At 38.6% G+C, this 24271-nt stretch overlaps 1 protein-coding gene across 2 annotated transcripts; it reads right to left on the reverse strand.

Moving 5' to 3' along the window:
• Positions 1 to 6362: 6362 nt before the first annotated feature.
• Positions 6363 to 19844, reverse strand: TLR7 (toll like receptor 7). 2 transcript variants are annotated; one of them, XR_011904993.1, is made up of 4 exons: positions 19651 to 19813; positions 13174 to 16348; positions 7906 to 8005; positions 6363 to 6396 (listed from the first exon to the last, which is right to left on the reverse strand). XR_011904993.1 is itself a non-coding variant. In XM_072346355.1 (2 exons), exons 1-2 carry the CDS (start codon positions 19651 to 19653, stop codon positions 13208 to 13210), a joined length of 3144 nt encoding a protein of 1047 aa, XP_072202456.1. In that variant the 5' UTR covers positions 19654 to 19844; the 3' UTR covers positions 12783 to 13207. The 2 variants fall into 2 exon arrangements, 1 of the variants encoding a protein (XP_072202456.1); XM_072346355.1 differs by lacking the exons at positions 6363 to 6396; positions 7906 to 8005 and having other exon boundaries at positions 12783 to 16348; positions 19651 to 19844.
• Between the last annotated feature and the right edge of the window lie 4427 nt (positions 19845 to 24271).

The following is a 24271-nucleotide window of genomic DNA, read 5'->3' on the forward strand; positions in this document are numbered from 1 at the left end:
CCTCAGGCAGCTGTCATAGTTCCATGTTCACAGCACCTCCATTGACCCTTTCTTACATTCCTCATGGGACAGTCACTGTATTTCTGCCACTCAGACACTCTGCACCCATCTGCTGGCCACAGCTTTGCCTATCTCTCAGATCCTTCCTTCTTGGCATATCAGGACCTATTTGTCGCCTTTTCCTTCAGGTGGAATGGAAGCTCAGCACTTCCTGGCCAGTCATGCTGCTTCTCAGATGTCCTATGCAATATGTTTGGTTGAGTGAATTCTTGTGGATGGTATGAGGGCTTCTCCAAAAGTTATGCCTAGTGTACTATTATGTTGGCCCAGGGCACCAGAAGCAGATGTTGGTGGGATGGCAGTAGATGCTGAACCTTCCCACCAATAGTCTATTACATGTTGTTACTGTGAGACAAATGGCAGTAGAGGGGTGATCTGACACAATGGCATCTCACATGGAAGTAGGGATGAAGTAATGATGAGTCACTGAATTCCTCCAGGTAGAAAAAATGGCACTCAGTGACAGTCATCAACACTGCTGAACTTTGATGGAGACCACCCAGTGGATGTAAGCACAGTGAAGAGATGGGTGGTGAATTTCTGCAAAGTAGACAGCTACAGTGGGTCACTTCCAATGGTGCAGGTTGTTATGAGCACAGCATGCAGGTTCTTGTATTTCACTGGTGAAAATGCATAGCTCACGGTCATTAATATGTTGAAAAAGAGTGTTTTCTTGCTGAGAATTTGCTCTATCGGTGTTGCTCTGCTCTTTATATCTATTGTAGTTTCCATGGAAATAAATAGGAAGCACTGTACAGTTGCAGGATAGGAACTTTGTCTTTTCTGAAGTGTGATGAAAATAGTTCCCTTTTCATTTAAGATAACTTCTCTAATTTCCACTGGGAATGTTGGTTTTCCTGAGACTTGGAGATGCTTACAACTCAAATCTAGATGCAGTGATCTGCAACTCCGTTAGTCAACTCAATAGAAATCATATCGGTTTTGTTCTATTTCAGAATCAGAGTATGAAATAGCTGTGTGAAATTATATAGTAGATTTAATTGCATATCTGTCTTTAATCAGTTCTTACTCAAGCAGCTTCGTGGATGTAAAGTAGCTAAGTTTTTCTCAGATGGGAATGTGTACTTTGTCGTTATTGAGATACAGTTCACTTAAGCTCTTTGGCAGATTTCCAAATACCCTCAGAGGGATATTTAAAAGGTTGATAGAAGAAGAGTTCTAACCTATATAATCCTATACAATTTGTTTCCATTCCATCATGTAATACAAAGATACCTTTCCCCAAAGCCTCGTTTCTGAAGGGAAGAACTTCCTAGTTAAAATGTTAATGACGGAGAAATCTCATTCAAGTTTAAATGCGAAAATCTTTAATTCAGGGATGTTTTCAATAAATATGCCAAATCTACCACTAAAACGTAAAATTTGTTATAGCTGAAGACTATTACCTCAAGATTATGCACCCCTTTAAATGCAAAATAACTGGTCTTTTCCAATTTGTTAAGAGATGTAAATATTACAGATTAGGTGAAAGATTAATTCAGTGTTATTGAAAGCCTCACCACAGTATTTGAAGAAAAATTCAAACAAACTATACCCTTAAGAAATGTAAACTCATTTATATTTATGAAGAAAAAAATTTTTTTACCCAAATCCAAGATAATTTGGTATTGTTTATAGTGTTGATTATCTGAATAACACATGTGCTTTTTTATCCATCAGTTTATGTCAGTGATGCTTGTGATGTGAGTTTCCGTATCAGCTGAAGGTTATCATTTATACATTTTTTTTCTCGTGCTATGAAGAAAAATACAACTTCCCCTTGATTGTGGGAACATATAATTTTTCTCTCAAGAATAGGTCTGCAAGATTATCTAATTCCTTGCAGCCATATCTGTCAGTTTTTCTAATGAAGTTTGGACCAAGACCAAGGATATTTACTCTTTTTATGGGTAAATTGAGGTTTGCTTATGCTTTGTTTAGCTCTTTGAAAATGCCTTTTAAACACATAATCACTTAAATCCTAAGTTCATATGCTGCAGTGATATCAGAGTTAACAAGTGCTGAGAAAGCCTTAGATAATAGTATTACATTTGCATCTGGTAATTGAAAGGTAAATCCTCTTTCATGAGAGTGCATGGACTTTGTATGAGCTCTCCAAAGGCTATCACCCATGTGTAGTAATCACCCACAGAAGGGACATTTTTACAGCTCTGCCAGTTCTAAAAGTAGATGGCAGGTATTTGGGGAAATGTAATGCTAGTTGAAACTGAAATCTTAGGACTAGAGGGAATGGTTTCAAGCTGTGGCAGGGGAGATTGAGGCTGGACATTAGGAAATATTACTTCTCAGAAAGGGTGGTCAGGCACTGGAATGCACTGCCCAGGGATGTGGTGGAGTCACCGACCCTGGGGGTGTTCAAGGAACAATTGGAAGTTGTGTTGAGGGATATGGTTTAGTGGGAGCTATTGGTAATAGGTGAATGGTTGGACCAGATGATCTTGTAGGTCTTTTCCAACCTTGGTGATTCTATGATTCTTTGTTAAAGATGCATTTGAATGGACTTCCAGAGCTACCTTCACATGGAAAAGTAGCGTTGAGGCATTATGTCTTAGATCAAGGTGCTACAGAGATAAAAGTAAGTGTCCCATGTCAGGTTACAGTGGGACAGTGACCACAGAGTCATGTTGGTTAGAGTGAGAAAGCCCCATATTTTGTGGGAAGAGATTTTCCAGAGTAGTCACCATAGCACCAGTCTTTTTCCCCACCCATCCCCTTCAATTCTGTGGTGCTCAAAGAGTTATAATGCAGACAACACTGCTTGTCACAAACCTCAACCATCTAACAGTAGGTGGAGGACCTCTGGGTTAGTGTCTTCAGTAATGACTGACTTTCAGATACCATTCCTTTAACATTTTTAAAGTTGATAAAATTGCCTTTGATATACAAAAAGTCTGAAGACCTTTCTTAGTCATATTCTTTAGGCTTAACACGTCAATTCCAGTCTAGTGTAAAAATCTGAAAGTTCTATAAGTTGTCAGAATGCACTTCAGTAATCCCTCGGATGCTCTTAAACTGTCATGACTTCAGAACAATTTATTCCTTTCATTCTCCCAAGCCTCGCTTAAACTCAAAACTCAATGATGTTGCTTTTCATGTACTAAAATAAGGAATTACTACAGGAGTGCAGACAAAGCAGTGTGCCCATTGTATTAAAATGACCAACGTGAATATAGATTGTATTCTGGTCACTGACTTGTGAGCAAACACATTCACATGAATAAAATATGTAGGGAACATTTGCGTGAGCTACTGTAAGTCTTCAAAAACTCTCCAGTAAGTTAAGAAGTAGCCTGAACAAATAGCTTGCATGATGAAAAAAGTTATGAAGACACTATATCAGTGTAACTACTATACTAGTTATTCAAAAACTGTTTACATTTACAATAGATGCAGGAATAAGCTTGAAATATAGTTCAGTTTGCTAGTATGGCTCTTCCTACCCCACATTGCAAGGCACAATAACACAAATTAAGAATAACCTAAAGCATTTTCATGATGAACAGAAAAGAATCAAGTATGCTGAAGGAGATAACTATTTATTTATAGAAGTAACAAATAAATGGTGGCAACAAGGTTAGTGTTTTTTCTGCAACAAACTGAACAAGAAATGCCTGTGGATTTGCAAAGTAAGCGTGTATCTTCTTTATCCTTTTAAAATGATATGAAGTTGTTTTCTGGATATGCTTTTATTTAATTCATAGGCATATTGATGCATATGAAATATCTCAGAGCGAATAGCTGTCATGAGAAATTTTATAATCTAAAATGAGGATAAAGCATAATGCAGAATATAGGCATTTGAGATTAATGTTGCGTCCATTTGTTTGCTCTGCAGAAAGAGTTCCCATGAAACAAGAAGTGGAAATAAGATAAAGGAGAAGATCAATAAAAAGTATAAAGAAAAATAAGAAGTAGAATCAATATGTTCACTTGATGAGTGGGCAGGCACATGATGATTAGCAGGTAGGGAAATGTGGGGATTCATTGAGAACTAACAATGTCATGATACTGTTTCTTGAGAACAGAAATACATCAGATTCAAATTCTGATCATGCTGCAGTTTGTATTGTTCCATTCTGCCACCAAAGAATTTCTATTCAGCTACAGTTGAAGAAATTTCCAGATCAGTCCATGAAAAATAACTACTGTATTGCTTAGACACAAGAGCTACACTGCTCTACTATACATTTGGCAATGTATTATGAACCATTATGATTAACTTTGATGTCAGGGGGATGTTCTTTACAGAGAGAGTGGAGAGGTGCTGGAACAGGCTGCCCAGAGAGGCTGTGGATTCTCCATTTCTGGAGGTGTTCAAGGAAAGGTTGGATGGGGCCCTGGGCAGCCTGGTCTAGTACCAGATCTGGAGGCTGGTGGCCTTGCCTGTGGCAGGGGGGCTGGAACTTGATGATCCACGGGGTCTATTCCAACCCAAGCCATTCTATGATCATTCATTAGGGAAGAAGAGAGAGAGAGAGTGCAAGAAGTTACCAGAAATTTAGGGATTTATGAGTGAAAGTTAATGTAATTTTAAACTTCATATATATATATATATATATATATTTAAGATTTGGAAATGAGTGTGATGTTTGCCTGGGATCCAGATACATTTATCTTTCATTTAGGGGTAATTTGTGTCTGCAGAATTCCATAGTCTCATCATTCCTAAGCTTACCTTCTTAAGTAGAAAGTCTGAGAAAACAGTTGAGCCTGGTAGCCTAAAATGTGACTTCTGGTTTTCCCAGGGAAAGAGCTTAAAGGAGCACCTAGGAGTCCACAGCATGTGGTGGCAGCCCAGCTCTTTCTGGAGTTGCTGCCTGTGGCAAGAGCTGGGCAGGGACTCACCGGGCTGCTCCCCCCTAATTTTGTCATGCAAGACAGCTGCAGCCAGCTGCCTCTACCTGAAGCAAGTTGAGGATAGCTTCTTTTACCTCTCTACTCATTGTGGCACTTGCTAGTTCAAAATGTCTTACCATGAGAGACTGAAAAAGAGGAGCTTTATTTTTTCTTGTTTGAAAAGATGATTTATTCAATAGAGAGAAAGTGAGGAATTGATTTGATCACAACTCAGGGATAAAAAATGGGGGAAAGTCTCTGTAAGGAGGGCATTCTCCAGTCTACTAAAGAAAGGGATAGGAGGGGTCTGAAAGATGAGACCAGGGAAATACAAAAGAGAAATAGTGCCTGTATTTCTTTTCTTTTTTCTTTTTTCAAAAATAACGAGAAGGTATTAATGATGGAATAATCAAATACAATTTAAGGTCTTTAGAGTGTATTCTGGACATACTGGATAATATACTGTAATAAAGGAAGTGAATCGGTGAACAATAGATAAGTCATGCTGATAAGTAATGAATATATTTTCATAGTAGATAATGCAGTAGTTGTATTAGTTTTGATTAAAACATACATTTGCAAAATAAGCTCAGTGATTTAAAAGAAATGCATAAATTTCTGTAAGAAACAGATGACAAAAAAAAACCTCCATTCTCTCTCATATTTATGTCACTTACTGCATGTAAAATTACCAATACAAGAAAATACTTGCAAAGTGTTCCAGACTTAGATCATCAGTTCATTTTTGTTCCTGAGTATAGAATTCTACTTTGATGACATGTGTGTGTTTTGCACTTTTAGGTTCTTCTTTCTTTAGAATTATTTATGTATTTAGCATGATTTACAGGGTTTGTGTCTTTTTATTTTTTTCCTTTGAATACTTAAACCACATTCTTTCTGTGAGATTTGTTGATGGATTATTCAAAATAGTTGAAACTGCATTAATATGACATCAAAATTTACTCTTTTTCTTTATAGCTGAAGGTGTTTTGGATATATGTGTATGTATACATATATGTGTACGTATACTTATTTAGCTGCTATAGGATTATTGTCTTTGCTTGAAGGGCAAGAATCTTGAAAGGACTGGATTTCACCTCAGAGTGGCATTAAGTACACAGAATTTCAGCCACAGGAAGTAGAAGTAAAGTGCCTGCATAGGAGGGAGTCTTCAGTTTGTGTTTGCAACTTGTTTGTCCAATGGAGCAAGGGTTGCTAAAATCCTTTTTTGGAAGTTGCTGCTTTTTCATCACAAAGGTGAGTTCAGAATAAATAAATGAGCACAGCTTGGCAACTGTGTTTCTACCAGCCTTCAAAACATGTTCCAAGATAACTGGATAATTAAGTTAGGAGATTTTATTATAAATGAGATGTAGCATCCAGCTGCAATGTTCAAAAGCATAATATTGTCTGAATATAATTCTTCCACATAGAGCTGTGGATCTCAAATATTCTGAGTATGTGGTGAGTCAGAATAATCTGTGGAAAAGAAAACAAGAATATAAGGTGAAAATTCATTTGCTTTAACTTTCAGATTTTTTTCCTCTGTACATGGAGAGCAATTTCAAAGAAAGACTAATCAACAGCCTCTCTCTTTGATTGAAAGTTGAACATGATTAGGAAAAATACAAGACTGGGAATGCATTTTTAAGCAACTCCTACTTCTGGAACCTCTCATTTTTGTGGAGTCATTCAAAAAGTATTAATTAATTATGTTAGGCTTGCAGATATCACTATGCAGAGTACAGCACAGGGAAACTCAACATCTAAGGCAGCAAAACTGAGCATAGCTTGTAAAAAGAAAGAAAATGATCAGAGAAAAAAAATTAAAACTTAAAATTGAAACCTAAGAACTTCAGTTCTGCAAGCTTACTCCAGTTTCTATGATGATACAAATCCATTGTTAATTCTTTTATCATACCATTGCTAAGAAGAGCCTGTAACGTTATTTCCTTAAATGTTCCTGAGTGAGTTTGCACTGGCAAAGACAATTATTATTTTGTGTATATTTCTTTTAAAACAGCATAGTTACCTAGGTCTGCTTTTGCTCAAAACACTGCCATTATCAGTATGCCTCAGTAACAATAAAGGAAGGAAAGGAAAGAAAAGACCAAGTAGTTAAGGCCACAGAATTATACCATTGATTATTCTAATATCACATCTTCAGCTGCATATCTTGAACAAAAATACTCTCCCACCGAAACAAAACAATATAAAAAAAAAAAAAAAAAAAAAAAAAAAAAAAACCCGAAACATTTTTATATATCTTGACTGGACTTTCATCTACCTCAGCACAACCTCAATTATCTGTACATCCAAATTACAAATTTCTCTCTGTGAGTACATTTGATTCTCAGCTTAGCTATATTTCTAAGTAAATAATCCCATATAAGCAGTGTGAATGTGCTTGTTAACCAGGCAACACATTCAGGTAGCTTTTACAGCTTGGATGGCTAGATTCACTTTTTCAGTTGCACCATCAGCAAATGGACAGTGTAGAAATGGCTTGACTTCTCTGTATCTTACTTTTCCCATTTGTACTCTTGGAGATAATGGTAGATGAATGTGTATGTCTTTTGTATTTAGACACACAATTTATCTTCCCAAATTAGGAGGCTAACTTCCACACACAGTTGATGATGGTGAGCTGTTTCAGAGGCAACTGGGAAGAATTATAACCTGAATGACCTAATTGTCTTGTTCACCGTAAATGAGAGTTTATTTCCATAGTTAGGTACCTTCAGATCAACATTTAGGAGAAGAAGAGGCAAATGGTATTCAGAAGCCAAAAAATTTTTGCAGTTTTTGATACACATTACCAAATATGAGATCTACTACAGAACGAGGAGTCCTGATCTTTATGTGGTCTTTTAAAGACCACATAATTATGTTCCTTTGAAGGATATCATTTCTTACAAAGTACTCCAACTTCATATAATCTAAATAAGGATAAAAGTAAGATAATGATATGTAGAAATTAAATTAGACCTGTTTTGACTTCCAGAGGTCCTTTCCAATGTAAATCATTCTCATACAGAGTCAACTTCAAATTCCTCACATGTGAAGCAAAGTATATATTCATATAAACCTATAATAGAATCATAGAGTCATTAAAGTTGGGAAAGACCTCTAAACATCATCTAGTCCAACCATCCACCTACCACAAAAATTGCCCACTAAACCACATCTCTAAGTACTTCCTCTACTCCTTCCTTAAACATCTCCAAGAACAGCAACTCCATCACCTCACTGAGCAGCCTGTTCCAATGCATTACCACTCTTTCTGAGAAGAAATTCTTTATAATACCCAATCTGAACTTTTCCTGGTGCAACTTGAGACTATGCCCTCTAGACTTATCACTGTTACCTGGCAGAAACAGACAACACCCATCTTGCTACAGCCTCCTTTCAGGTAGTTGTAGAGAGCAATAAGGTCTCCCCTGAGCCTCCATTTCTCCAGATTTAACAATCCCAGTTCCGTCAGCTACTTCCTATAAGACTTGTGCTCCAGACTCTTCTCAACTTTGTTCCCCTTCTCTGAACACATTACAGGGCCTCAGTATCTTTCTTGTGATAAGAGTCCCAACACCAAATGCAGTACACAAGGTGCAGCCTCATCAGAGCTGAATACAGGAGGACAGTCACCTCCAAGCTTCTGCTGGCTGCACTATTTCTGATACAAGCCAGGATGCCACTGGCCTTTTTTACTACCTGGACACACTGCTGGCTTGTGTTAGCTGAGTGTTGACCATCAACACCCTTGGATTCTTTTCCTCCACACAGCTTCCCAGCCACCCTGCCCCAAGCCTGTAGCATTGCCTGGGGCTGTGGTGCAAGATCTGATGCTTGGTCTTGTTGAACTTCACCACATTGGCTCCAGCCCATTGATCCAACCTGTCCAGATACCTCTGTAGGGCCTTCCCACCCCAGGCAGATCAATACTTTCACTCAACTGTGTTGTCTGCATATTTTCTGAGAGTGCAATCAATTCTCTTACCCAAATAGTAAGTAAAGATCTTAAACAGAATGGGTCCCAATACCAACCTCTGGGGAACAACACTCACAACCAGTCACCAGCTGTATTTAGCTCAGTTGGTCACCACTCTCTCTATGCTACAAAAAGGGGTGTTACATGCCAGTTTTCACTGAGTTTTATTCAGTTTTCATTGTTGTTCTTGTGCCACAATAATGATACCCCCATATCTAGAAACACTGCATTTTTATGCTGATTGTACTAGAATTGTAAAAATCTTACAAATTTGCCAACATTCCTCTTCCCTTCTTTCTGCTTCCCCCTACTCCCTGTGTAGTTTTTTCAGGCCATGTAGACTAAATACCAAATGTAGTCATTATCCAGTATAATCTTGCTAATGAAACAGAGAATGACAAAGAACAGTTTTGGTTATTACACTTGCTGTTTATGATATTTCTGATATTTTTCTGCCCATGTGATATTGAGGACCAGCTTGTCACTGGCTGCATATGTAAATCTGGAGCATGATGATGACTCATGTAACTGAAGGCATCTGCAGCGCACTTGCCTACATCTGACCTAGTCACCATAGGAACACCTCATGGTTAATGGGGAGAAATCCTACTTTTGTTGTGCAACCACTTTGACTCACCTTAAGCCTCTGCGTTAGCATAAGTGATATTGTCACATGCCTCTATCTCACCTCTGAAAAAGAGAATGAAGCTTAAACCTGTTAGTGCAGCCGTAGTTGTCTACTGTTAGGTTTGCCAAATATCCTTACCCTCTTCTTCCTCATTGACTTCCTGCCAGTTCACAAGATATACCACTATAAAACCATATGTAACTGGAATAGAAAACCTCTAACTCTACAGTGCTAGATAAGTTCAGACTCTCCTACACCAATCACGCAAGTAATACCTGAAGTCAAAAATCAGTAGATTGAATCAGTCAAAGAACTTCCATTTCTTGGTGCTTCATTATAATAAAAGATTCCAGAAGGGATGAGGGACATGCTTATTTAATAAATGCATTCACTAAATGCATTCACTAAAATCCTAGCTAATAATAAATCCAATTATTTTTCCGATTGTGCCTACACTCACTCACAGAATCACTCAGGTTGGAAAATACCTGAAAAGCTGATTGATGCCATTTGTGAAATGACTTTAAAAGCAATCGATGAATCAAACAAACAACAGTAAAACAAAAAATATTAAAACAAATTCTGTTGTTTTCTGAGTACAGGAGTAATCTTTAGCCTGAAAAACGTGCAAAGTCCTGGACAATAAGTGGCCTTCTTAGTACATGTCCTGAAGCATTTAAGGGGAAGGATGTAGGCCTGTCTTAGCTAATTGGGCAGGTACATCCTCTCCAAAGTGCCATGGGACACAGAAATAGAATAAGAGATGCAGAAAATATCATTTTAGCTTAGAATAAAAAAAGAGAGATAGAAATTGGTGTTTCGGTCTTTCTCATTCTGTCCTTATTCCCCTGGCTATGTGTTTATTTGCAGGGGAAAAACACAGGTATTGCAAAGTGTTTTCCCACATGAAACTGACAGTGGGCTCTTTCCTCTGTAATGAAGGCTCTGTCTGAGAGAACTAGCCCTGACATTGAGCAGTGCCATGTCAGTAGATCACTTGATTTCCACTTCAGATCGTAGCACAGGTCATCATCTCTCTCAGATACTCACAAAAGCATTCATGCAGCATCTTTGGCCTCTCTGTGGTCTTGTGCTACAGAGTGAGTAAGTCCCTTGCCACACCACAAGCTCAGAGTTTTGTTATATATCGATTGCCACTCATTGAATACCCATTTTTTTGTCACTTTTCAGAGGAAGAGTAGAAAACACTTCCCTCAACTTCAGGTATGCCAAGTGATATTATGTCCTGACACTATCCACTCAGGCTGTGAAAGAAAAACTGCTCTGGACAGAAGTGCTTTGGGGAGAAAGGGAGACATGTTGTGACAGTAACTGAGGGATAGAAGTTGTTATTTTAGCGTTCATTTATGAAGAGATTTGTAACAGATCTCACGTTATTCTATTTGCAGACACAGATTTTTTAGGCTTACAAACACAATCTTTACAAGGCATTCTTTAAAATACAACCATAAAACACCCACTCTGCTAACTAGGCCCTCCTCTTTCTCAGGCTTCAGTTCACCAGTAAAACTGTTGTGACAAACCGGGTGAAAAATAACCCTCTTATTTTCAGTAATATTATGTGAAGTTTGTCTTTTTGTTTTGCTTTTTTTGTGTGTGTGTGTGTTTGCATTCTTGTGTGCCTGGTTGCCTAGAACTAAATCAAAAAGGAGTTGTTTGAAGAAAGGACTGGGCATAAACCACAGAATCATCAAAGTTGGAAAAGACCTACAAGGTGATCCAGTCCAACCATCCACCCATCACCAAAAGTTTTCACTAAACCATGTCCCTCAACACAACGTTGAAATGTTCCTTGAACACCTCCAGGTCAGTGACTCCACCACCTCCTTGGGCAGCCCATTCCACTGCCTGACCACTCCTTCAGAGAAGTAGCGTTTTCTAACATCCATCCTGAACCTCCCCTGGCTCAGCTTGAAGCCATTCCCTGTAGTCCTATCACCAGGCTTCAAATGTAGGTAAAGAAGTGCAGGGGGCAGCTAAGTAGGTTCTAAGCAGTAGAAAGGCTTTGAGAGAGATGAGAGAAGCTCTCCAAACTTCACTGTGGACAGAAGTGCAAGGCATAACACACATAAGTTTATATTGTCACTGAAAAGACTTCAGCTGAATTACTTTCATGTGTTTTTATGAGGATGCACTATGACCTAAAGCAGGGAGTAGGCTCAAGTATTTGTTTTTCTGAACAGTGCTCCTTTTCCTCTTTAGGATGTCTCTAAAGTCAAGCTCATTCCCCATATTACATTTTCAGCAACTGCTGTGGGAAATAGACCTGCTGGGAGAACAAGGAGGCAAAGGAAGTTTGAAGATGCTCTGAAGCAACAAAAACACGGCTAAAGAAGCAGTCAGGTGGGTGCTATCCATTTACAACTTGGTGTTATATGTTTTGTACTTTGATTGTGTTTTGTTTTGCAGAAAGTCAGGACAGGCAGAGGCAAATGATTCAGCCACTTTAGCATGGTCCCATGTTCCAGCACTGGCTGGATCTGCTGACATGGTTCCAGTTCATAAACATGGAGGGTGTTGGTGGAAATAGGGAAGCTGCACTTGTAAAGATGACTGCACAGGACTGGAGAGAAAGTCTGAGACTCCAGGAAACAGCTCAGAGAGCAATCAAGAAAGCAAGTGAAATGCAAAATGAATGTATCATTTGGAAATTATCAGTAAGTTGGAGGATTTCTACCACACCATAATGTAGTCAGTGTTTTTTACTATTCTTTCCATCTCTCTCAACTTCTTTTTTTTTTTTTTTTTTTTTTTTTTTTTTTAATTCTCTCAGCTTATCCTTGCTGGCCTACTGTCCTTCCTCACTTCCTTGCACAAGCTCCATGCAAAGACGCCCTTTACATTGTAACTCCTCCTTATCCACAGCCTGCAAGCTCTTCTGACTTGTTTTCTCTTACATTTTCCTATTTTAGTACATGCAAGTTCTTCAAAATCTCTTCCAATTTGCAACCTTTGTGAAAATGCAGTGATGGGAGATCTCCCATACCACATCCAAGCCCCTGCCAGAAGTTCCGCCAGCATATCATCTCCCCAGTGGCTAGAGCTGTTGCCCAGTCAAGCAGAGCTGGTAGGCTCAGCAGATGGAAGCCTGAGTTGAAAAGGTAATTGTGCATACATTTCCCCAGCTCCTAAACATGAAATTCATCTAAAGTATTTTCTGAAATTAACATTTTCTGTTTTTCCTGTTTTTATAAATACACACAAATGCATTAACAATAATTTTCTATTGAAATTACGTTTACTCCAACAGTGATCCAAACAGCAGCAAACTTAAGCATGGCCAAACTCCTCCAGGCAGCTTGGGAACTAGAGTGAGCTGAGCAATTTTCTCACTCACACTTGACCCAGCCAGGTGACGTCAGATGTTCTCTAGAGAACTGAAACTAGGAATCTGGACAGTGTTGCATCATCTTCTCTTGCTGAAAATGCAGGATGAGGTATGCATCAGCTAAACATCTGTGCTGGCAACTGTTTATAATTAATGTTGTCATAGCAAAACAATTGAATTATTATCTTTGGAACAGATTGTGCGTTTCATTTTCAGCTATCATATCTCAATTATATTTACCCCCTCCACTTTCACATTTTTTCCATAGCAAGTTCAGTATCTTATCCTCACCATGCATAACAGTATTTTACAGGGAGTGGTAAAGCTAAACAGTTTCCTGGAGAAGTTTGTTGTAAGCCAGGGTATTGTTCATAGCTATGGCATTTTTCAGACACTGCCAGAAGTAGGGCTGAGATCGAGGGTTAGTTGGCCATTCCAGAACAGAACTTCTGCACAGCCTCTTCCTCAGCTGAACATATCGGGACTTCTGTAATGCTTTCTCAAGAAATATCAAGATAATCACATCAATCTTTTCATCTAGAAGTCGTTGGTGGGCCATGAAAAATGTTGTCTTGAAAGAGCCACTTTTAATATACTTGTTGGTCAGCACAAATATGGTCTTTTTGCTCAGTTGAATGCTCTGGGAAAGGTTATCAAAGACTGGCTGACCTGGAAGCCAGTCTCTTTCTTCCAAGCATAAATTGAACTGTCTGGATTTTTGATCTTCCAGCTTTTCAACCAATTCTGTCATCACCCATTCATTCACAGCCAGATCTGAATTGTCATAGGCAATAAAAGCATCATAGCAGGCATCTGGTGAAGGTAAGCGTCTATAGCCCTTCAACTTGGCAGCGCAGTAATGATAGCTATACCACACATCCCAGAAATAGAGGTGACTCATAACTGCAAACATCATTAAACTTAGGACAGCTGAAGTTGATAAAGCATACATGATCAGATAGGATGTGTCTAGCTCACAGGTATTCAGATCCAGGAATACCAAGCTCCTTCCTCTGTGTGCCCCTGGGCCAGCACAGGTCACATCTGTGGCCAGAAGAGGAATTGTCACTTGAGTCTGATTTATCCACCCAACAAACCACACTGCATCACAATTGCACTTGAAAGGATTGTTGTGTAAAAGCAGCATCCTCAGGTTGTTTATGATATTTTCAGGGAAGCTAGATTTCTTAATTATTTGGATCTTGTTTGAACTGAGGTCCAAGTATGACAGTTGAATGGCACCTCTGAGAAAATACTTGGTTAACCGTGCAATATGATTGTTTCGCAGTATCAGTTGTTGGAGAGTTGAAGTGCAATTGGACAGCTCTCGGGGAACAGTAGTCAGAAGGTTATTGCTGAGGTCCAGAGTTACTAGTTTGGTCAGGAAGTGGAGTTTTCCCCAATTGAATGACTTCAATAGGTTACTGCTTAAGTTCAGTACCTTGAGTTCTGGAGGCATAGCTTCAAAAACACCAGGAGGTAAAAAGCTGAGCATGTTAGAGGAAATATCCAGTTGTTCCAGATTGGTCAGATTCTTGAAGAACGACAGGTATTCATTCTTCCCGTCTGCCCAGAAAACATCTAAACGATTTCCTCTAAATTCTAAAGTTTGAAGAGATTGGCTTTCCATCCCTGTGCTGATAGAGGTAGAAATCTCATTCTCATTCATCATCAGCTTCTTCAGATAGGCCAAGTTTTTCATAAAACTAAGCACGTGGCTAACACCTTCTGCCAGAAAGTAATGCTTGTTATCGCTTAGATCTAGAATTTCTAAAAATTTCAGCTCTTTGAAAGCAGTTGAGTATAGCAAATCAATCCTGTTGTTAGAAAAATCTAGATATTTCAATCCAGACAGGTAGTAGAATTCACTTCCGTTTAAAGTTTGACTTATGGCATTGCCTGACAAGTTGAGGCATTTGAGGAAACTAAGATCCTGGAAGTCTATGGAGTTAACAAAAAATATATTGTTTCTGCTTAAATCTAGAGTTTCTCCATAACTCATGCAGTCTCCATTGACTGAAGGTTGGTAGGAATCAGCCTCTTTGTCTTTGGACTTGCAACTTCGACCATACTCATCATACCTAAAGTAATGCATCTCTTGTAAAACTTGCCTGCTGTATTGCTCTACTGTAATCCTGGGATCAGAGCAAAATCCATAAATGTTACTTTCACCTGAAGAAGGAGAAATTTTATTCACTGAGAGATCTATGATTTTTAGGGCTTGGAATTTCTTGAACACTCTTAGGTCAGCAATTTTGATAAAATTAGTCCCAAGATCCAACACTGTCAGATTTTTAAGACTGAGCAATGGATCTAGATTTCCTTCTCTCAGTTCTTTAAATACATAACCCTTGATTCTTAGGGTTTCCAGGTTAGAAAGGGAGGAAAATGTCTTAGACAGATTCAAGGATGGAGAATACATCTGCAATTCAAAATTAAAGGACAAATCCAGCTCTACAAGACTGGGGATAAGCTTCAAAAACTGAGCATCTCCAATCTCCTTTACGAGGAAATTTTGGGAGAGGTCAAGACTTTTGAGATTCTTGATGTTTTTAAACCAGCTGCTCGGTATACTCCGAAGAGAGTTACTGTGAAGTCTCAAAACTCTTAATTTTTTCAAGGAATAAAACGCCTTTGAATGAATCTTAATTGAGACATTGGGGCAGGGAGTACAAGGATATGGGGCATTATAGCAACGTGGGCAATTGCCACTGAGATCAAGAATTTCTAGGTTGTAAAGGGTACTTAAATCATGTTCCTGAACCTCTTGAATTCTGTTATTGTAAATATACAGTTCCTTTAAAGTTGAAGACAAGTTGGGTGGAATAAAAGTTAAGTTATTAGACTTGAGGGATAGTACTGTCAAATTTTTCAGATTCAGAAAGGCTGTTCTTTCAATTTCAAATGAAATATTACATGGATTACGGTAGTAACAGTTCTGTCCCAGATACAATAGTTCTATATTTCTTAGCTCTGAAAAAGTGTTTTTCTTAATAGAAAAAATATTATTGGCTTCCAAACTCAGCAAACGTAAAGTAACAGGAAGACCCCGGGGTATTTCTGACAGTTGGTTTGCATCCAAATACAATGACTTCAGTCTTGTCAGAGCAGCAAAACTGCCATTCTCAATTGTTGGTGGTGTGCTGCACACGTTATCTTTGGGCCCCAGTCTGGCAGGCACGCAGTTGCATCTGAAGTCTATCTCCACAAGGTTTTCAAGCTGAATAAAGGATGCTGAAGAGATATGAGGGATACGGTTAATAGTCAGGGTCAGGTTAGTTGCATTTGCAGGGATCCCTCTGGGGACTTCCGTGAGGTGGCGATTGCTGCAGTCTACTCTCACAGTACCTTCAAAGGCTTCCACATCACAGGGTAAAGTTTTGGGAAACCAGTTTCCTGACAGCAGAATTGGAAATAAGAAGAGCAAGACAAACAGCAGTGCATTTGATGTCTTTGCACGTTGTACCTAAAAATAAGGAAGTAGGGAGGTATTAATCAAATGCAATGGTAATAAATGTCATAGGACATCAAATGTACCATGTACCAGGGTAAACCAAACACATGGCTAACCTAGGATTCTTTCTCATGCTGTCCAGAAATTGATTTGTAGGAAGGATTCTAAGTCTAGGGGAAGACATGTACTGACATTTCCTCAAATGCTTTTCCTTTATTATAATTAAATATTGCACTGATAAGACAAGTATAACTCCCAAGACAGTGAAACATAAAGAAATTAAAGAATCTGCTAAAAAAGAAAAACAAAACAAAACAACCACACAAACAAAAAAAACTCAACAAGGTATGTAATTCAGTCTGTTTCTGTGAATTTCCTTTATTTAAAGGTAAGCAGTGTTAGATATCCAACAGACTGCAGTTGTAAAATATACCTAAATGAGCAAAGTAAATTTTTAGAAGCAATTGAACCAAAGAAAATATACAGCCAGTTAAAGTCTAGCTCTAGCATAAAAATTCAGAAGCACACAAACAGCAGCATGTCTAATTCAAATTTCATTTAAGCATTCTTCATTTGTTATAAGCCAGAATACTTGCAGGGTTAACCAAGCCAATGGGTGTCACTCAGTATCCCTTAATAGCAGCTTGCATTTTCACTGTCCAACAAGGAGAGAGGGCCCAGAGGTCTCTATGTTAGTTGTAGGTGTAAATATAAAAATAAAAGGCATTTAAAAATTGAGTATGTCTCTTAAAAGAGTTATAGTATTTCAATGCATTTGAAGACCTCCTCACTGCATAGACAGCATGGGAAAACACTACTGAGAGTTCCCTTAAATATGTTTTGTATATGACATAGATTAACTGGGACTTCCTGTTTTATGCTCTGTTTATATACAATAGTGCATCCTTTCAGTATGAAGTATAACTGAGTTCCTTTGTTATTTCAGATAACAGTACTAAATCTCCTGTTCACCTCCATATCTGGAGGAGAGCTATACTGACTAGAGAGGCAGCAAATGCCAGAGAAGCTAGGTCAGATCTCTCACAGCACTGTGCTTCTGCTCTCTAGATTCAACAACCAGATAGAATTGCTTTGGGGATTCATTCAGTCAGCTTTTGAATATAAGGCTTCAGTATGGGTGGAAAAATGCAAAAATCCAGTGCAGATTTTGTGTTTTCTATTTTGACATTTGAAAATATTCCTGATCTCTTTTCCTTTTCTAAGGAAGAGCTACAGAGTTTTCTTCTCTTCAGTGAGTCCACAGAAAAAGGAAACATAGTTAAATATCCAGATTGGTAGCCATAGTCCAGTATTCTTACAATTACTTAAGGAAAGCTGCTCATGATTTCCTAACCAGTGAGTCATATCTCATTATTTTCAACCCTCGTGAATCATTAGTTGTACCAAAATAACCTTCATTTGGTATATACTAATTCACTTTGGAAATTCACCCAGAATGAAGACAAGGAACAGTTCATTCACCAGTGTCTTTAGTACAGTCTCAGCAGTCTACTTTAGAGGATGCTTAACTTTTCCTATTTCCTAAAGTAGACAAGCATTTGAATAAAAACGATGAATAAGAACAATCAGAGCAAGATGGGAACTAATGTGGAGAAGATAAAATACATTTGTTTCATTTGACTACCCAATTTTTTTTTTTAAAGACTTCTTTATTTCTGAATTAAGATGTGCAAGAAAGTGGGAGGGAGAAGGAGGGACACTACTATTGAAATTAATTACATAGAAAACTAAGGGTCTGTCTTTCAATAAAAAGACGAAATTTGAGTATGTTACTGTAAACATTCTTCCTTCCTTCTTTACAAGGACATGCTGAATTATTCACATAAATGACATTTCACTAGACTAGCAAAACTGCTAAGTGACAGTGAATTTAGTTTTATTCATTGGTGCACTTCGACCAAGTCCATGCCATGACAGCAAGCCCGGGAAAAAGAATGGCCTTGGCAACACTGGAATCTGTGTTGAATTGCTATTTTAAAATAAGGAAGGAAAACCTGCTGCAAACCACAGGTTTGCTGCTGTTGAGGAAAAGTTAGTCAGAATCAAGGTTTTAGGGTTGTTAAGCCAAGTTAAACCCCTCTGTTCAAGCTCTAATTTAGGACTTGGACAACATGACATTGCTACCTAGATCATCATCACCAACTTAATCTGTGCATCTGTACTCAGATACTACACTCAGGGACTAAATTCTAGGGACTTATCTGTGTTCCTCAGTGCAGTGCCATCAGCCTGGACTGCACTGTAATCTACAAGTAAGCAGGAGAGGAGACTGGGGTCCGTCTGCATTGCTGATCAGCCCTCACAGCACAGAGGGAGCTGCCTGGGTATAGAGACACTGCGCTACTAGAGGCCTGAAAGCAGGTGCAGTGAATCTGGGACATCAAAATCTTCAGGAACATCTTTGAAAGTTCCTTCAACTGTCAAAAAATTGCCTACCAAGACTTGTAAAATGCTCAGATTTTGAACACACACCTGCTGCTGTATTTTTAGGAGTATGGGTGCCTTTGCAGAGTTAGCGCCTAGCTCTTAGACACTTTGTGTTTCATTTCTCTGCAAAACTGGCATCTCCATGTTCCTTTAACATGTTATTTCACATGCAAATTGTTGCACTCTAGTGCTGTTAACTGACCACATGTAACACGCTTTGTGCCCATTACTATACTAGAAAAAAAATAGACAGATGAAATGAAAAGAAATAAGCAATCACAGAATCAAAGGGGTTGAAAGGGACCTCTGGATATCATATAGTCCACACCCCTACTAATACTTGTTCCCAACAGTAGGCAGTGCCGACTTGTGCAAAGTCCTTGCATTCAGAAACGTAGTTTAGAAGTACAGCTAAGATATGCATGTGAGATGTCCCTTTCTCTATGATTTGTTTATGATTATGATTTCAGAAATACTTATATTCCAATATTAACTGAGCACATTCACAAACCTGTAACCAAATTCCATTTGATTTGTGGCATTCTTCAAATATTCAGAAACAGCAGGGCTAGGTGTTTTGTACTGAAGCTTTTCTGTAAGCGTTCCTTAAGCATTTTAAAAGGTGGTAGTGTGAAAGACCACAAAGCAACGAGCAACACAGAAATTACATCTAGTGGAAAATACCATACCCTTCCTGTAGTATATTAGCATAAAACTCTCATTTCCTATCATTAAAATTGCAACTTACAGCCACCCCAGCAAATCTGGGCGTTTAAAAGCACAGTAGGAGAATATACTCTTGAAAACCTTTTCCAGCAGCTCCAACCCAAGAGCACTAATAACTTTAAAGTGAAATGTTCACCTACCATTTTCCATGCGCTGTCACCTCTGAAAGATTTGTCATAAGAAAAAACTATAAATCAGAGCAGAAGAAAACAGCGTAACAGAGGTCTTCGCTGGTTCAGATCCGGTAGAGATGAGTGGCATAACTCACTCAAGACAACAGCAGCAACCACTGCTTTATCGTTCTTCTCTTCAGCTGAACTGCAGCTTGAGAAATAATTGAACATGAAACAAGTGCTGCAATCCACTTCCTCAAATATCTGGCTTTAAAATTAAAACGGCACTACCTCCATTACTCCTCCACTCCCCATAAAAATAACTGAGTACTCAATTTTTTTTTCCCTATTAAGCAAATTCCCCCATTGCTCACAAATTCACGTGCTGTTGCAACACAAGGTTTTTTGTTGTTGTTGTTTAGTTTTCATCTCATGGTGAAACTTTCTCTGTTCTCTGCCACTTTTGAGCGTGCTTTTCATTTTAAACTTTGTTGTCTACCTGTACATAGTGTTAGACCTTAAGGAACTATAAAGACTCCAATGGGAGTCTGCCCCCATGCCATGGGGAACCCCAAATGAACATTTGGAATGAGAAAGTAATGTTAATCAGACAGGAGAGATGTGTTACGCAAATGCAGCATTCACTTCAGACAATATAGATTTGCAGAAGCTTGAGTTCCTTCTTTTTTTATGCTTTTAAGTGCAAGCTCTATGACCACAAAGAGTCAAAGTGAGCCCAACATTAACAATATTTTAGATTTGTAAGTTTAATCCTTTCTTTTATTATTATTATCGGAGGTTCATTTCTGTTGCTAACGGCTTCAAGAACTGGCCCTTAACTGAGGCTTGTTTGTGTGCCTGATGTAAGCAGATAAGTCTCTCAAGATGAATCTTTGTGGAAGAATGTCTATTAAGTGAATGAGACTTGGGGGAAGGGAATCAAAACAAACCAGAAAAGCAGAGCAGAAAGTGAGCTTTAACTTACCTGTAGCTATTCACTTTGTTGTAAAGCAAACATGCTTAATTGGGTCATCATATGTAGGAGAATGGCAGGGCATAACCTGAATTGCAACTGTTGACTTTTTCAATCGTGTCTCTGGTGCATTACACTGGAGCAGACCATAAGCATGAGGTGCTTAACGTCCACCAACATTAGTTGCATGTCAGTTTTCTAAGGCACAGTGCACAGCAACCTAATCCAGCGACTCTCTATGGCCACCCAGAGCCTTTGGAAACCTCCCCAGCAACCTGCAGCTTCAAACTTTGACAACTTCAAAAGCTGCACCATCACATTGGGGTCTCTTTTGGACTAAGACTGATTTAATTTTTCTCATAATAGGAACTGCCCTTCACTCAGCCAAGAGCATGAGAGTTTCAATTCCGCGCAGAGTGAAACTGCAACTTTAGCTGAACAGTAACTGAATCACAAAGTGCGAATGTTGTTTTTCTTTCTTTCTTTTTTTTTTTTTTTTTTTTTTCAAGCTAGGAAATACAGGCAGCCAAACACAGTCATATTTTCCTATGGGTGGCATGAGCAAAGGGAAGCTCAGGATTCACAAACTTCAGAGCTATAATTTGGTTTCTAGAGGTAAAGGGAGTCATTAACTTATTGATTTTTAAAGTACAGTTTTCCTTCAGACATTGTGCAAAATCTCTTTGGACTGCTGTGAAACACCGAGTAACTGAGAGCAGCAAAGTCCTTTCTACCACATCACGCACTGGGAAAGGACACGTTAGTCACAACATGTGTATTCTGCCACCTCTGTGAACAGAGAATGCAACTTAAACAGAGCAAGAGACTTTAACATCCCTCATTCTCTGGTTTGCCTTTCACTGAAATTGAAATCAGACCGATAAACATAGACTACTGATGTACTTTTTTCTTCTGAACTAAAACTTACAGAATATTGCTGTAGCCTATTTATAAAATCAGGATTCTACTGCATTTGCTTTAAAGCTGGGATGGCATAGTTCACATTGAAAAGTTCTACACTAATGTCTTTTCTCTAAAGAGATAACCCTCGCACCAATCATAATGATAGCATCCCAAGTATTCATGGTGAATATCCCTTTAAGTGTAGCATTGCCTAATTTACCAAGGAGATTATCACAGAAATTGCACTGAATTTGAAATACATAAGCTGACTCCTTAAGCCACTGCAGACAGATGTACAAAGAAAACCACAGAGAAAAATGGATAGCAGAATTGAGGAAATGATAACAAAATCACCCGCAGAAAGCTTAAGGAGCACACAAACATAGAACCTCTGCTGATAGCAGTTGTAGAAATGCATTTGTAGGCACTAAAAATAACCAAAACAGTAAACTGAATACAACAGCAGGGAAGAACAGCCTACACCAAGGATAGAGAGTGGCTTTCAGCATCCCAGAAGTAGAAATTCCCATTTCATTTCAGAAATTTCAACTTCTAAAAACCAATTACCCAGGCATTCACAGTGCCAAGATTGACTACCTAGCATTTCCAAATCAATTATGCATTTTCTGAAAGCATAGGTGCTTGGCATTCCTGTTCCTGAGTCTCTGACAAAGTAGGGAGTCAGCATCTAAAAATGCCCCAAATAAGACAGTTTCTGTGCTCAGTGCTGCCTCTGTAGCCCTCCTGTTCCCCTCTTCCTAAGTGGTCAATAGATAGGATAGGCAAAGGCATGACTTCTTTCCTCTGCAGAAGGAACAAAAGTGCATATACAGCTTGGATAACCTCAAATCCTATTTCTTACTGGTAAAATGACTAGCCTACAGGACCACAGTGATTTGAAAAGCTTCATGTAGATAATCTTGTCACAGCATATGATATGATTTTTCTTAAGCAAGAGGGAGTGCTAAAGTAGCTTTTGCATAACAAACTGAAACATGGACACTGATAAACCCCCCCCAAAAAAATAAAAAAGAAAAAAAAAAAAAAGCTTAAGATGATGCAACCTTACATTCTCATTTACTATGAGGTTTGATATTGCTTTTAGAATACTCCTCAAATAAGCACAGATACCTATTTGTATACACACACACTGATGTTCACTCAATTTCTGCACTAACTGGGAGCTCAAATCAACCTTTAATAATCTTTCCCCTCTTTTAAACTTTCCATCCAAAACCAACACAGCCCTAGCAAAGAGATGACTGAATGCACTCACAGGTGTCTGACAGGGATGGAATTAACTTTTTAATAGCAGCCCGCACACTGCTGTGTTTTGGGCTTGTAAACAACACTGTGTTGACACCAAGGATTTTGCTATTGCCAAGCAGGAATTGCACCATTGAAGATTTCTCTGTTTCCCACTCTACAGGATTAGGTAAAGATGCTGGGAGAAGGAAAACTGACCTCAGTTTACCCAAAAAGGACATTCTTTACCTATGCCACTGTGGTCAGGGATAGAACCACTTGAGGGAGTTTTGTCCAAGGAGTCATTGCTCAGAGTGTGACTCATGTACCAGGCTGCTAGCCAGAAGAGGCAACTTATTGCTTCTACAGCACATTCACCATCCACACTCCTCTTTTCCTTATTAAACTATCATCATCTCCATTCACAAGCCTTTCTTCATTTCTGTCCTTCCAAGTCTCTCCTCCCTCCTTCTAGCTTGGAGTGAACAAGCAGCTAGGTGTGAACTGGGCTGCCTGCCAACATTAACCCACCTGCTGGCTAACAGAGAGGGGACCTGTGCAGCACACACACACATTTACACCCGTGCTCAGATACATTCCCAGTAGTCCATTGCCTCAATAACATGACCTGGCCCTTTGACATTACAACACTGGAGTCTATAGCAAAAGCTTTCAGAAAGACTGAAAACTAAGTACTTTTATTGAGAAAGGCAAAAGATTTGTACTTCCCATTAGGGCAGCAGAATGGAACTAGTCAAAAAGTCAAAACAAGTTTTGTAAATGGCAGCTAAAACTGCTATGCAGTCTAGTTTGTTGTTGTTGTTTTTAATTTTATCTTAAAATAATTCTGCTCAAAATTCCTACCTAACTGAACTCTACTAACTAATCTTCACATGAAAATCCCCAAATGAGCCAGGGAATATTTACAGCATTCAAAAACATTAAAATAAAAGCATGAAGTTTTCTACCTCCGCAAAAGGCAATTTCTACGGCTGCTGTCAAAATGGATGGGGGTATTTCACCCGTAACTTCACCATCCCTTCAAACATGAAAGATGTGGCAGACACAGCAAACATTACTGTGTTCTCCTTCTCTTTCCTTACCATCTAATCTTATTAAATAGAGTGGACTGGTTTTGCTTACAACAACTTGAGAAATAAAAGCTTCAGCTGTTCATAAAGCATTAATTCAAATTCTCATAGATATTTAAACATTGTATCATTCTCAGACTGTATGAGGGAGAAGGATGATCTTATTATATAGCTGTGTACCGGTCTGGTCTGAATAACAGTTCATTCTCATACCCAAGACAGCTGTGGCATGATTTATGAGCAAGGTTTGCATGAGTATCACTGCACTCTTCCCTATTTGACCTGTGTAGGGGAAGAAAAAGAAAAGTAACTGGAGAATAAAAGCCATCTCTTTAGAGAAGTAATTTAAATAATTTTAATGTTATTGTTTACAATACTGATGCTCAGTATGGGCAGACAATGCAGCATAAACAAAGATGTGACTTACAAACAGTGC

The sequence above is a fragment of the Excalfactoria chinensis genome, chromosome 1, assembly GCF_039878825.1.
Source record: "Excalfactoria chinensis isolate bCotChi1 chromosome 1, bCotChi1.hap2, whole genome shotgun sequence".
NCBI lineage: Eukaryota > Metazoa > Chordata > Aves > Galliformes > Phasianidae > Excalfactoria > Excalfactoria chinensis.